Here is a 15,883-nt window from a genome sequence, read left to right on the forward strand (position 1 = left end):
CCTCATCTGCATATAGACAAGCAAGAAAAACAAGATATTTTGTTTGAACATTAATACTTTTAGTATTTTTATTTATTATTGAGTATCATTGAATAGAAACTGGAAAATAATTGAAATAGCTTACCAAGTCTTGTTGGTTGCATTTCTGAAAATATTGTTACTTTGTTGATCTAAGTTATGCCGATTGTTCTTGAAGGAGCACTTTCAGCTTCCTTGGATGCGTTAAGCGAAAAAATTGCTTCTGCTACTAAGCTTGACGCTGAGCTGTTGAAAAGCCTAGATGTAACACTCATGAGACTTCAATCTTTACTTCATGATGCTGAGAAGAAACAGATCACCGATCCTGCGGTCAAGGATTGGTTGAACAAGTTGCATGATCTTGTCTATGAAGCTGAAGATTTGTTCGACGAAATCAATACTGAGGATTCAAGGTACAAAGTTGAAGCTGATAAGGTTCTTCAAAACTTTTCTTCTTTTTTTAAAAGGTTTAACAGAGATGTCAATTCTAAATTGCGAAAGTTAATTGAAAAACTGCAACATTTGAGAAATCAAAATCCTGGATTGAAAGAAGGTGATTCCTACCGTGTTTGGAATGTAACTCCTACAAATTCTGTTGTGGGAGATGAATCTGCTATTTATGGCAGAGATGATGAAATAAAGAAACTTAAAAAGCTTCTGATGTCGGAGGAGGATGGTGGAAGTAAAATAGGAGTGATTTCCATTGTGGGTATGGCAGGATTAGGAAAAACAACATTAGCTAAACTCCTTTACAACGACCATGATGTTAGAGACAAATTTAAGTTGAGAGGTTGGACACATATTCCAGAATTTCTTGATGTTTTCACCGTCACTAAAACCATTCTTGAGTGTCTCACGTCAAAAAGAAATGCGACGGACGACCTCAAGATTCTACAGCTGCAATTGCAGCAAACTTTAAGCGATACAAAGTTTTTGCTAGTGTTGGATGATATATCGTCTGCAAGATATGTTGATTGGACTATTCTAAATGATATTTTTAATCTTGGGAATATGGGGAGTAAGATCATCATCACAACTCGAGATGAAAGCTTTGCGCTATCCATGCAAAATCCTCTCTATGTCCACCATTTAAGATCTTTGGAAATTGAAGATATCTGGTCTTTACTAGCAAGACATGCATTTGTAGGAGGAAACTACCAACAACATTCTAATCTAGAAATGATTGGTAGAGAAATTGCCAAAAAATGTGGTGGCTTACCATTAGCTGCAGTAGAATTGGGACGTATTCTTCGACTCAATTGGACACAAAATTATTGGAGTGATGTATTTAACAGTAGTATTTGGGAGTTGCCAAATGGTATGGTACAACCAGCTCTGCTATTGAGATATCAATATCTTCCAGGTCCTTTAAAAAGATGTTTTGCTTATTGTTCCATTTTTCCAAAGAACTCAATCTTAGAGAAAAAGATGTTGGTTCAGTTATGGATTGCAGAAGGCTTTATACCTTATCCCAAAAGTGACAAAACTTGGGAAAAATTAGCCGAAGAATACTTTGATGAACTAGTATCTTGGTCTCTGATACATCAATGCTCCAATGATAATGACGGAAGAAACTTTGAAATGCACGACCTCGCCCAAGATTTGGCTACGACAGTTTCATTTCCACATTACATTAGGTTGGAAAAACATAAGCCGCATAAAAAGGTGCTACATTTGTCATACAACAGAGCGGAATACAATAAATTGGATGAATTGGATGAATTAAAAGGTCTACGATCATTTTTAGCCATGCCATTGCAAGATTCACCGGTGTCTTATTCAATGCCGAAGAGGATATTTTTTGACTTATTGTCGACAAAGACACACTTACACGTATTGTCTCTTTCACACTACCAGAATATCACTAAGTTGCCCAACTCTATTGGAAATTTGATATACCTGCGATACTTGAATCTCTCTGGCACTCGGATTAAAAGATTGTCTTCTGAAATGTGCAAGCTTTACAATTTGCAGACGTTGTTGCTGTCAAAATGTTTCGAACTCACTGAATTGCCAAGGGACATGGGGAAATTGGTGAACCTACGCCACCTTGACATCAGAGGCACTAAACTGAAGGAAATGCCTGTACAGATATCCACACTAGAAAATCTACAGACATTGTCGGACTTTATAGTCAGCGTGAAGGATGTTGGATTAAAGATCGGAGATCTGGGAAAATATCCTCATCTAAGGGGAAACCTTTCCATCTCACAACTTGAAAATGTAACTGACCCATCCCATGCTTTTGAAGCAAATTTGATGTTTAAAAAAGAAATTGACGAGTTGGAACTAGGATGGTCTTACACAGCTCATTCAAACTCACAAATACAAAGTGTTGTATTGGAACGACTGCGTCCGCCTACAAATTTGAAGGGTCTTATCATCTCCGGATATGGTGGAGACAAATTACCAAATTGGTTGGGCGATTCTATATTTGGCAACATGGTGAGATTGAGTATCTCAGAGTGTAAAAATTGTTCAGGGCTACCATCGCTTGGGAAACTAAGCAATCTAAAAGAACTCTTCATTAGTAAGATGCAATCTGTAAAGAGTGTTGATATTGAGTTCTATGGAAGTGGTTCTCCTTCTTTTCAACCATTTCCCTCCTTGAAGACTCTGCACTTTAACCATATGGACGAGTGGGAGGAATGGGAGCTGATTGGAGGTTCATCTCCAGAGTTTCCTAGCCTAACACACCTCTCATTGGGATATTGTCCGAAACTCAATGGAAACATACCATGCAACCTTCTTAAGCTTACTTATCTGTCTGTGAAACTTTGTTCTGAACTCAGAGGGATGACGCTCCACAACCTTCCTTCCCTTATTGAACTTGAGTTAACCGAGTGTCCTCTACTGTTTGAGACAACTCCGCTATTTGACAGCCAATTGCCGAGTTGTCTCAATTCTCTTCAAAAGATGATTTTAAAAAACATTCCTTCTTTAACATCCTTTCCGAAAGACGGTCTTCCCAAAACCTTACATTCTCTCCATATTGATTACTGTGAGAATTTGGAGTTCCTTTCTCATGAATCTTTTCACAATTACTCATCACTCGAGCATTTGACTATATCCAATAGTTGTAATCCAATGACTTCATTTACCTTGTGCCCTCTCCCAGTCCTCCAAAGTCTATATATCGGTGGCTGCAAACATTTAAAATCCATATTAATTGTAGAAGATGTGTCACAACAGAATCTCTTGTTTCTTAGAACCATCACAGTAGAGTTTTGCAATGAACTAGAGTCGGTTTCCCTAACTGGATTTCCCATTCCTAACCTCACTCATTTAACTGTGCGTCAGTGTGAGAAGCTTTATTCTCTACCAAGACCAATGAACAGACTTGCTAGCCTTCATACGTTAAAAATTGATGGCCTTCCAAATCTGAAACAAGTTTCCAGAGATGACTTGCCTCTCAGTTTATGTGTACTTTATGGATAACATTTTACAATTTTCAACACTCTCTAGCTCAAGCCGTTGCGAGAGGAGGGAAAGTTCCCTTCTTCTCTTGAAGAACTGAAAATCAGTTTGTGACTGTTATTTGTGCGGAGGAAGCAAAGGAATGAGTGGCGTAAGATTGCTCACATTCCCACCATACTTATCAATTGATCATGTTCACATAAGTAACATGTCCCGGTGAGTCACTAAAATATTTCTTTCTGGAAATGTTGTATATGTACATAAATGCATGTCACAGTAGCAGTACACTATTCTGAACTCGTTCATGAAAGGAATCAATCCTAGGGGGAAGAACCAGATAGCATAATATATGTTTGTTCTCCAGTGTTTCATTGGATAAATTCTTGACAGTCCTGTAATTTTTCCTGGAAGTCATCATGTATGCAGCATTAAGTTCATTCAGCTTGATGTACTTTTGAAGTTTTATTGTACATTCAAAATTTAAAACAGTTAGACTAATAGAAAATAGTAAATGATTGATATAGGTCATGGAGTAATGTAGAGGAATCGCAAAATTACTGATGAATCAACCGGAGAAATCTAGAGTACATTTATATTGAAGGAGCATATGTGATGCTTATTTCAAGAAGTATCCATTGAAAATTGATTCAGATTCTTGCGGGTTGAACCCGTCTACTTTCAATGGCTAATGTTTCTTCAAATTCTGACATTCTTGTTGTTTATATGGTTGGTGGCCTTCTTACTGATACTGTGGCAGAACATTTAGGAGGGCCATTTAGATATTTGCTATTTTTCTTATGTGGCGTCCAATATATTTTACTTTCCATTCTTACAATCTAAATTTAATGTTATTCAGGCACTGGTTTTGTGTGCAACTCATATTATGGTCAGACACCACATTCCATGGATTCTGTGAGGTCTTCCATATCTCACTTGTTTGAAAGCTAGTCAATTGTAAGTTGCACTTCCTTGATATTCTAATCAGTTCTATCTTACTGTTCGAACAATTTATCATATATTTCAATGTTGCAGGATCCAATGAGTACATCAGTCAGCATGTAGGAAATCTCTCCATTAGAAAATGGAGTTTCTGATCTTGGTACTGAGAATACTACATTTCCTATTCTAAAAGCTTACAGAGCTATAAAGGCTGGAGAAAAGGCGTCTCAAGAAATCCTTGACTAGTGGAAGGAAAATGGATTTTCTAGACATTTCAACTTAAAAGCCAAGTATTTGACTCACTATTCAAAAATCATAAAATTGAGGTAGCTTGGGAGTCATAAGTTAGTATTAGATCAAACTCAAAATTCGACTGGGGTAGCTTCAGAATTCGACATACCCGTAAATATATCATCACTACAATAAGATATATTTATGGAGTAGATATGTATGTCATGTAGTTATCATCATACATAAGATATACATATGTTAGTATTCTATAAATAAGCTCCTCTCTCACATGTTAAGAGAGAGGTTAGTTGTTATTTTTCACTTGTAATCATTTAACTCTAATTGAGAAAGTGAATTGAATAACTGTTATAACCAACTATGTTTTTCTCTCTTTTTCCCTCTTCTCTCTCTTCGTGAATTGAAAGGTTTTCTTATTGTGATTAAGAAACTCTCTCTTTCTCATAGTTTTATTTTGTTTGTGGTAACGATTTCTCAAAAAACTGGTGCGTTGAATGTGGAGAAGATGCCATCAACGAAGTATGAGATTGAGAAATTCACTGGAGTAAATGATTTTGGATTATGGTGCTTGAAAATACAAGTTCTTGTTCAACAGAGTTTGTTAGAAGCGTTGAAAGGATCAGAAAAATGGATACTTCCCTAATGGAGAAGGAGAAGATGAAGATGATTGAGAAAACTCACAGTGCCATCATATTGAGCGTTGGTGATAAGGTTCTCTGACAGGTCTCAAAGGAGAAAATCGTAGCAGGCATGTGGACAAAACTGGAAGGTTTGTACATGACCAAGTCATTGGTCAATCTCTCTACCTGAAGCAGACTCTATATTCATTCAAGATAAGTGAAGACAAAGTCTTGACTGAACAACTGAATATGTTCAATAAACTGATTCTTGATCTGGAGAATATTGATGTTAGCGTCGATGATGAAGATAAAAAATTGTTATTGTTGTGTGCTTTACCAAGATCTCATGCTCATTTAAAAAAAAAAACTCTTATATGGAAGAGAGTCTTTGACCTATGAAGAAGTTCAATCAACCTTGTATTCTAAGAACTTAAATGAAAGGAAGGAGCACAAGCCACCATCTGTTAGTGGAGGATTGTCCGTAAAGGCAAAATTCTCAAAAAATGATGGCAAGTTTGAGAAGAAGAAGGGTAAAGTTCTACAAAAGTATTATGGTGGTAATGCTCCTACTATTAGCTGTTACCACTCTAAGAAGGAAGGACATACCAGAAAAATGTGTCTTGACAGGTTGAAGAGTTATGGCGATAGCAAGGACAATAACAATGCAACCATTGTTCAAGATGATTATGAATCATTTGATGTCATGGTGGTTACGAGCAACAATTCTCGCAAAGAATGGATTATGGATTCAGGTTGCACTTGACATGTGACTCTAAACAAAGATGTTTTTGAGAAATTATGTGATCAGGATGGTGGATCAATGTTGGTGGGAAACAATAAAAATCATGTAGAATTGTAGGGATTGGATTTATGAGATTAAAGTTCCATAATGAGTCAATAAAGTTGTTGACTGGCGTCAGGTATGTACTTGATCTTATGACACATGATATTTGACCATTTCAATGAAAGGGGCCTGGTCGAATTGGGCAAACAAAATCTAATAGGTGGTGTAAGGTCGAAAATCTAGAGTTATGTGAACCTTGTGTATTTGGTAAAACCTGTAGAGTGAAATTTAATAAAGGCAAACAAAGAACACATTAATCCCTTTATTACATTAAAGGTGAACAAGTGGGATGTCGCGGATTCAAACCTGCGACCCTGCACTTGATGTCCCTGCACAGCTACCAGCTGAGTTGACTTAACAGGACCAACAAAACTTATTTAGTGAGGATGATTTCAAAGTCCTTATATAGAGAGAATCTTGATACTGCCAAATTTCAGATAAGTCAGATAAAAAGCTAGATGTGCATGCTGCATTGGGTTGTGGTGAAGATTCTCTACAGAAAACCTTGAAATTGGACCAACGTTGATGATTTGAATATTTACCTAATGTGGGTTCTTCTTACACAAAAAGAAAGCAATTGGGTGAGGTTCATTATTGATCAAATTTACAAATGGAGGAATAATCCAAAGCGTTCTCTATTTTACACCTCCTTTATTCAATACATTTTGGAATTCAATAATATTCGTCAAGATGATGCGAATTTGCTTGAGGCACCAAAAGTGTTTGACTCCGCTACAATTAAGTTAAGGAAGTACTAAAAAGCTAAGGATGGATGGTATCACATGGATACGCATGGTAAAGTGTATGATAATAAGTTTGTTACCAATAAGGATGCTCTAGATGGTTATTTTCTTGGGAGGGTCATTGCTCTAACCGGACTGTCTGCTCCACATCCTACTGCTACTGATGTTCTGCCTTTATCTGTGAAGGCATATCTTGATGTATGTGTATGGACTGGATCATGACATTTGATCAGGTTAAAAAGAATCACTTGGTGGCTCGTTTTGATGTTTTGGTCGTTGAAGCCAAAGCAAGGGAATATCGTTGCTTCTCAAAAGGGTTCAAATTTTGATTTTGATCTTGATTTTGAAGTATCTCTTGATCCATTTCCATCACTTAACTAATTTTTCATGCATCTCATTACATCATATTCATTGTTTTGATTTAGTTTATTTATGTTTTGTTGGATATCATCTTATGCTATTTTAGATATTTTTCATGATTAAGCATTTTGGATATTATATGTATGACATGCGTTGGGTGAGAATATGGACACAGGGAGATCTAGAAGGGGGTTGAATAGACCTATCCCTCAAAAGACAATTTCAAAAACATTTTAGATCCCATAAATGAAATCTGAGATTTTAAAATACGCAAAAGCAAAATACAACCCAAAGAGAGTATGGAAGTATCTCAATAAATTAATCCAACAAAATCATTAAAAGATATCACTTGAGACATGATTCTTTCTAATGTAAATCAATTACAAGATAACCAAATTCACTTTAAACAAAGTGATTTAGAAACACTATCATAGAAATTCATTCAATACATAATTGGAGTTATGATGATCCAATAGGTTTGATGTATCACAACCCTAAGCTTACACATTAAATCGCTATAAGTAAGAGCTAACCTAAATGACATACAAGCGATGTAATGATGCAATAATGCACTAGTTATAGTAATGAATATGCAAAAAAAATCAAAAGAGGTAAGGGAAGAAAGAAAAGATACATAAAGATATATAGTGGTTTGACGTTCGTCCTCTCTTTTGCTACTTCATTCTTCAATCGTGTTAAGAACTATCGGAAAATAATCACGACCTTAAGGTTACAATAGAATGTCTTTACAAGGTTCTTTATTCATCCTTCAATACCATCTTTTTGAGATCAAATATCACTTTTTCTTGAATTCAATGCACATCCTTTTAGGACGATATATCGACATTCCACCTTGTGAACCAAGAGATGTTTGGCTACAAAACTAAACACTTTATTCCCTCCCTTTTGGGCTAAGATGTTTGTTTACTCATCGGTTCAAAATTTATTTCTTCATGGATTCAATATACCATTCTTCTTTGGTTCCAAATTGTTTATTCCCTACAGTGATATAGTATTCTCTGTACTAAACAACACCACAGTTAACCCTTGAAGTGAAGTTGTGTTTGTCTTATCAGTCCATGTTGCTTAGGCGAACATCTGTTTGTTTCCACTGCAGTTAACCCTTAAAATTGTATTTGTCTTATCAGTCCCTATTGCTTAGGAAAACACCTTTTGTTTCCACCATGTTGTTGGTATAAGTTATACCTTTTGTAACACCCCGATTAAAATAAGGGAATTATTTAATTGAGTTAATATTATTTTATTAATTTAATTAAATAAAGTTGGATTATTGGAATATTTTATTATTATTATAAGATGTTATTTATTTTAATAATAATTAAATAAATAAATAAAGGGAATATGAAGAGTGGAAGGGCAAAAGTGGAAAGGGGATAAAAGAGTCCAAGTGAAACTTAGGTTGTTTTCACGTATTGTGTCTCAGAATCAGAGAGAAAGGGAAAAGCTGCAGAGAAAGAGAAGGAAGAGGAAAAGGCCAAAGATTGCTCGGAGCTTCCTTCAATCCAAAGAGGTAAGGGGTCTGAACCATTATGAAACGATAATATGCGAGCAATTTCGTGTTATCTGTGTGATTGTTGATGGATTTTGGGGATTTTAGGGAGATTGAGAAAGTTGGGGTTTTGAGGGAAAACCCTCCGATTTGTGAATTCTGTTGCGTTATATGTACTGTAGTCGAAGTATGTTGTGTATATATGTCTGTTAAATGTCGATTTTGGTTGGTTAGCTGTGGGTTACGGTTTATGGCGAGTAGAGAAGCAAAGTTGCGCTGAATTCTGCAGCAGAGGGGTTCTGTCGCGCGCGATTCGCGGCGCGAAGCCTAGTTCGCGGCGCGAACTGGGCAGGATTTAGAGGAGTTTTGTAACTCATTATTCGCGACGCGAACCCTGCTTCGCGGCGCGTACTGAAGCGAAATAAGTTGTTCGCGACGCGATCCTTCGTTCGCGGCGCGAACTGTGTTGTATTGGAGAGTTCGCGGCGCGTCCCTATGTTGGCGGCGCGAACTGGCGAAATGCAGAAGCTAATGCTGGTGGGTTTGGAGTACGTTGAGTTGCGAGACTCTTAGTAAGTCGCTGTAGTTGTACTATAAACCATTAATAGTGATTATATGAATTGTATGAGGTGTTATGATGATGCTACGTTGAACTTATGTGTTTAATTATGAATAGGTTATGTGACGATGTGATATCGTTATGATGTTGTTGTTGTTTTGTTGAGTTGTATGTCATGATATTAATGATGATGATAACATGACCAATGATGTTGTTGTTGCTATGATGATTATGATGCATGTTTGATGTGCATGCATTCCTGAAAGGCCGATGCCTAGTGATGAACGGACATGAGTTCCAATGATGTTGTTGACTTCGGGCTTGTTGAGAGGCTTGGTTCCTTACGGGGGACTCGGATTCTATGGTGATGAATCTGGGAGTGGTGATCCTGTAGTGGTCACAAAATGGGTATACCGAGTCGTGTTGAGTCATGCATGGGTTTGTGTATTGCATTTGATGTGTTGTTTTGTTGATGTTCGTGAGTTGTTGATTTTGATGATGATGATGAGTTGTGTTGGCATATGTGAAATATATATTTATGTTTATATTTCTGTCGTTATATTATTATTTAATAATGTAATTCTCACCCCTTCTGCATGTGTTTATGTTCATCTATGATGAGCAATGTGCAGATAAAGCGGAGTAGCTATTGTTGAGGTTGAAGAATAAGTGTAGAGTTATTCTACAGAGTCGAGTCAAATGCTCTGGTCATGTGACACCGGGGTTATGGGGTTCGATAGATAGTTGATTATTATTTACGTTGTTTATGTTGATTAGATGTTGAGATGTTTGTTGAGATAATGTTGAAACATTATTATCATATTTGTGTTGTTGTCCGCTGCGAAGTTTTAATAAAATAAATAATTTGTTTTATGTTGTGATGCGATAATTGTTATGTTGTATGAAATGTAAACTCTTCTACATGTTGTACTCTGATAATATATATAAATATGTCGTTTGGGTAGAAGGGTGTTACATTAGTGGTATCAGAGCATGGTCAGTCCAGTCGAGTCATAATGTGATGTTTTCCCTGTTGGTCGATTAGTGTAAATGACACTGTCGATATTTAACGGTCGTGGTTGTGTTGTGTAGAGTATGGCTGGAGAAAATGACTGTGCGATTGCTGAGGCTTTGGCTGCTATAGCGCAGGCTATGCAGGCGCAGCAGAATCCGCCGGTCGACGAGTTTAAGAATTTGGGAAGGTTTCTGAAGAATAACCCTCCTACATTCAAAGGGCGCTATGATCCAGATGGTGCTCAGATTTGGCTGAGGGAAATTGAGAAGATTTTCCGAGTGATGACGTGTACTGAAGCACAGAAGGTGCAGTTTGGTACGCATATGTTATCTGATGAGGCTGAAAACTGGTGGGATAACACTCGCCAGAGAATTGCAGTACCAGGTGCTGAGATGACTTGGGAAAGGTTCAAGACGGCCTTTCTGGAGAAATATTTTCCTGCTGATGTGCGATGTAAGAAGGAGATGGAATTTCTAGAACTGAAACAGGGTAACATGTCTGTTGCTGATTACGCTTCGAAGTTTGAGGAGCTAGTGCAGTATTGTCCTCATTATAATAATGCTGATGCTGAGGAATCCAAGTGTGTCAAGTTTGAGAACGGGTTGCGTCCCGAGATCAAACAAGGCATTGGTTACCAGGAGATTCGTAGGTTTCCTACACTGGTTAATAAGTGCAGGATATTTGATGAAGATAGCAAGGCTAGGACTGCCCATTACAAGAGTCTTAGTGAGAAGAAGAATAAGGATCGTGGTGGTCCTTATGCATCTCCGAATGGTAAAGGTAAGCAGAAAGTGGTAGATGAGAAGAAGCCAAGTGGGGGAGGATCTTCCATAGCTGGTAAATGTTTCAAGTGTGGCGAGCCAGGCCACCGTGCTGATAGCTGTACCAAGAAAGTGCTGAGATGTTTCCGATGCGGTCAGGCTGGTCATAGAGTTACTGAATGTAAGGATGCTGGTCCGACATGTTTTAATTGTGGCGAGAAAGGCCATATCAGTTCGCAGTGCTCGAAACCGAAGAAGGCGGCTACTGCAGCTCATACTACTGGTAGGGTGTTTGCTCTGAGTGGGGCTGAAGCTCCTAAAGAAGATAATCTGATTAAAGGTACTTGCTTGATTAATAATGTTGAATTGCTTGCTATTGTTGACACTGGTGCTACTCATTCGTTTATTTCGTATGAGTGTGCGACTAGGATTGGTGTGATTATGTCGTCCCTAGACGGAAGCATGGTGATAGATACTCCTGCTAATGGTTCGGTGAGAACTTCTGTTGTCTGTCGAGGTTGTCATTTGACGATCTTTGAGAGAGAGTTCGTGGTTGATTTGGTGTGCTTGCCCTTGCACCAAATTGATATTATTCTGGGAATGAATTGGCTAGAATCCTATGGTGTGTTTATCAACTGCTATAGGAAGACGGTGTGGTTTCCTGAAGTTAGTGAGAATGATGAAGCAAGATTTCTATCTGCTAGACAGGTAGGGGATTTTGTGAAAGATGAAGCTCAGATATTCGCTTTATTTGCGTCTCTGCAAGCGGATGAGAAAGTGGTGAGTGTAGAATTGCCTGTTGTCTGTGAATTTCAGGATGTGTTTCCGGAGGATGTAAGTGATTTACCTCCAGAACGTGAAGTCGAATTTGCCATTGACTTAGTACCAGGTACGAGTCCAGTGTCGATGTCTCCTTATAGAATGTCGGCAACTGAATTGGTTGAATTGAAGAAGCAACTTGAAGAATTGCTTGAGAAGAAGTTTGTGCGTCCAAGTGTTTCTCCTTGGGGTGCACCAGTATTGTTAGTGAAGAAGAAAGAAGGTACGATGAGGTTGTGTGTCGATTATCGGCAGTTGAATAAGGTGACTATCAAGAATCGGTATCCATTGCCGAGGATTGATGATTTGATGGACCAGTTGGTTGGAGCTCATGTCTTCAGTAAGATTGATTTGCGGTCGGGTTATCACCAGATCCGAGTAAAGTCAGATGATATTGCGAAGACTGCTTTCCGTACGAGGTATGGTCATTATGAATACACTGTGATGCCGTTCGGTGTGTCTAATGCTCCAGGTGTGTTTATGGAATATATGAATCGTATATTTCATCCGTACCTTGACAATTTTGTTGTGGTGTTCATAGATGATATATTGATATATTCTAAGACGGAAGAAGAGCATGCAGGACATCTGAGAATTGTTTTGCAGGTGTTAAGAGAAAAGAAATTATATGCAAAGTTATCTAAATGTGAGTTCTGGTTGAAGGAAGTGAGTTTCCTTGGCCATGTGATTTCGAGCGGTGGGATTTCGGTTGATCCTGCTAAAGTTGTTGCTGTATTACAGTGGGAGACTCCGAAGTCTGCTACTGAGATACGCAGTTTTCTGGGGTTAGCTGGTTATTATCGCAGATTTATTGAGGGCTTCTCTAAGTTGGCATTGCCGTTGACGCAGTTGACTAAGAAGGGTCAAGTGTATGTGTGGGATGCAGCTTGTGAAGCGAGTTTTGTTGAGTTGAAAAGGCGGTTGACCAGTGCTCCAGTGTTGATCTTGCCTAATCCTGGTGAGTCCTTCGTTGTTTATTGTGATGCTTCTTTGATGGGTCTTGGTGGTGTTTTGATGCAGAATGGTAAAGTTGTAGCTTATGCTTCTAGACAGTTGAAAGTTCATGAGAGGAATTATCCTACGCATGATCTAGAACTTGCAGCTGTGGTATTTGTGTTGAAAATGTGGAGGCATTATCTGTATGGTTCCAGATTCGAAGTGTTCAGTGATCACAAGAGTCTGAAGTATCTGTTTGATCAGAAAGAGTTAAATATGAGGCAGAGAAGGTGGTTAGAATTACTGAAGGATTTTGACTTTGAATTGAGTTATCATCCCGGTAAGGCTAATGTCGTTGCAGATGCGCTGAGTAGAAAGTCGCTACATATGTCTATGATGATGGTTCGGGAGCTTGAGTTGATTGAACAGTTCCGTGATATGAGTTTGGGTTGTGAAGTTTCCGCTGATAGTGTAAAGTTGGGTATGCTGAAGTTGACTAATGGAATTCTGGAAGATATTCGGAATGGTCAGCAAGTTGACGTCGCTCTAGTTGATCATATTACTATGGTTAACCAGGGTAATGGTGGTAATTTTGAGATTGATGGGAATGGCATCCTGCGATTTAAAGGTAGAGTTTGTGTTCCTGAGGTGTCTGAATTGAAAAAGAGTATTCTTGAAGAGGGTCATAGGAGTGGATTGAGTATCCATCCAGGTGCAACTAAAATGTATCAAGATTTGAAGAAGTTGTTTTGGTGGGCTGGTATGAAAAGAGATGTTGCTAAGTTTGTGTATGCCTGTTTGACTTGTCAGAAGTCAAAGATTGAACATCAGAAACCGGCAGGTATGATGCAACCTTTGAAGATTCCTGAATGGAAGTGGGATAGCATTTCCATGGATTTTGTGACGGGATTGCCGAGGACGGTGAAAGGTAATGATTCTATTTGGGTGATTGTGGATCGATTGACTAAGTCGGCGCATTTCTTGCCGATGAAGATTAATCACTCTTTAGAGAAGTTGGCAGAGTTGTATATTGAGGAGATAGTGAGGCTGCATGGTATTCCATCCAGTATTGTGTCTGATAGAGATCCCAGATTTACTTCTAGATTTTGGGAAAGTTTGCAGAAAGCGTTGGGGACTAAGTTGAGGTTGAGTTCAGCTTATCATCCTCAGACTGATGGTCAAACTGAAAGAACTATCCAATCCTTGGAGGATTTGTTGAGAGCTTGTGTGTTGGAGCAGAGTGGTTCTTGGGATAGTTATTTGCCGTTGGTGGAGTTTACTTATAATAATAGTTTTCATGCTAGTATCGGTATGGCTCCATATGAAGCATTGTATGGTCGGAGGTGTAGAACTCCATTGTGTTGGTATGAATCAGGTGAGAGTGTTGTACTCGGACCTGAGATTGTGCAGCAGACGACTGAAAGGGTTAAGATGATTCAGGAGAAGATGAAGATTTCTCAGAGTCGTCAGAAGAGTTATCATGATAAGAGGAGAAAGGCACTTGAGTTCCAAGAGGGAGATCATGTGTTCTTGAGAGTTACTCCGACGACAGGTGTGGGTAGGGCTTTAAAGTCTAAAAAGCTTACTCCGAGGTTTGTGGGTCCGTATCAGATTTTGAAGAGGGTTGGGGAAGTGGCGTATCGGATAGCTTTACCGCCGTCGCTTTCTAATCTACATGATGTGTTTCATGTATCTCAGTTGAGAAAATATATTGCGGATCCTTCGCATGTTGTTCAGTTGGATGATATCCAGGTGAGGGATAATTTGACCGTTGAGGTGTTGCCAATTCGGATAGATGACCGAGAAGAGAAGACCCTGAGAGGTAAGAAGATTGCTCTAGTGAAAGTTGTTTGGGGAGGTCCAGCTGGTGAGAGCTTGACTTGGGAGCGTGAAGATCAGATGAAGGAATCGTATCCGGTTCTATTCGCTTGAGGTATGTTTTCGAGGACGAAAACTCTTTTAGTGGGGGAGAGTTGTAACACCCCGATTAAAATAAGGGAATTATTTAATTGAGTTAATATTATTTTATTAATTTAATTAAATAAAGTTGGATTATTGGAATATTTTATTATTATTATAAGATGTTATTTATTTTAATAATAATTAAATAAATAAATAAAGGGAATATGAAGAGTGGAAGGGCAAAAGTGGAAAGGGGATAAAAGAGTCCAAGTGAAACTTAGGTTGTTTTCACGTATTGTGTCTCAGAATCAGAGAGAAAGGGAAAAGCTGCAGAGAAAGAGAAGGAAGAGGAAAAGGCCAAAGATTGCTCGGAGCTTCCTTCAATCCAAAGAGGTAAGGGGTCTGAACCATTATGAAACGATAATATGCGAGCAATTTCGTGTTATCTGTGTGATTGTTGATGGATTTTGGGGATTTTAGGGAGATTGAGAAAGTTGGGGTTTTGAGGGAAAACCCTCCGATTTGTGAATTATGTTGCGTTATATGTACTGTAGTCGAAGTATGTTGTGTATATATGTCTGTTAAATGTCGATTTTGGTTGGTTAGCTGTGGGTTACGGTTTATGGCGAGTAGAGAAGCAAAGCTGCGCTGAATTCTGCAGCAGAGGGGTTCTGTCGCGCGCGATTCGCGGCGCGAAGCCTAGTTCGCGGCGCGAACTGGGCAGGATTTAGAGGAGTTTTGTAACTCATTATTCGCGACGCGAACCCTGCTTCGCGGCGCGTACTGAAGCGAAATAAGTTGTTCGCGACGCGATCCTTCGTTCGCGGCGCGAACTGTGTTGTATTGGAGAGTTCGCGGCGCGTCCCTATGTTGGCGGCGCGAACTGGCGAAATGCAGAAGCTAATGCTGGTGGGTTTGGAGTACGTTGAGTTGCGAGACTCTTAGTAAGTCGCTGTAGTTGTACTATAAACCATTAATAGTGATTATATGAATTGTATGAGGTGTTATGATGATGCTACGTTGAACTTATGTGTTTAATTATGAATAGGTTATGTGACGATGTGATATCGTTATGATGTTGTTGTTGTTTTGTTGAGTTGTATGTCATGATATTAATGATGATGATAACATGACCAATGATGTTGTTGTTGCTATGATGATTATGATGCATGTTTGATGTGCATGCATTCC

The 15,883-nt window shown here is 38.6% G+C and overlaps 1 protein-coding gene across 4 annotated transcripts; it reads left to right on the forward strand.

Moving 5' to 3' along the window:
* LOC127093473 (putative disease resistance RPP13-like protein 1) lies at window positions 1-4,981 on the forward strand. Of its 4 annotated transcripts, none has more exons than XM_051032408.1 (4): window positions 1-3,853; window positions 3,960-4,161; window positions 4,292-4,389; window positions 4,468-4,981. In XM_051032408.1, the coding sequence occupies exon 1, from the start codon at window positions 178-180 to the stop codon at window positions 3,454-3,456; it is 3,279 nt and encodes a 1,092-aa protein (XP_050888365.1). In that variant the 5' UTR covers window positions 1-177; the 3' UTR covers window positions 3,457-3,853; window positions 3,960-4,161; window positions 4,292-4,389; window positions 4,468-4,981. The 4 variants fall into 4 exon arrangements, with proteins under 4 accessions (XP_050888365.1, XP_050888364.1, XP_050888363.1 ...); XM_051032407.1 differs by having other exon boundaries at window positions 1-3,651; XM_051032406.1 differs by having other exon boundaries at window positions 1-3,651; window positions 3,960-4,389.
* The last annotated feature ends 10,902 nt before the right edge of the window (window positions 4,982-15,883 follow it).

Source organism: Lathyrus oleraceus, chromosome 6 (assembly GCF_024323335.1).
Source record: "Lathyrus oleraceus cultivar Zhongwan6 chromosome 6, CAAS_Psat_ZW6_1.0, whole genome shotgun sequence".
In the NCBI taxonomy this organism is placed as follows: domain Eukaryota; kingdom Viridiplantae; phylum Streptophyta; class Magnoliopsida; order Fabales; family Fabaceae; genus Lathyrus; species Lathyrus oleraceus.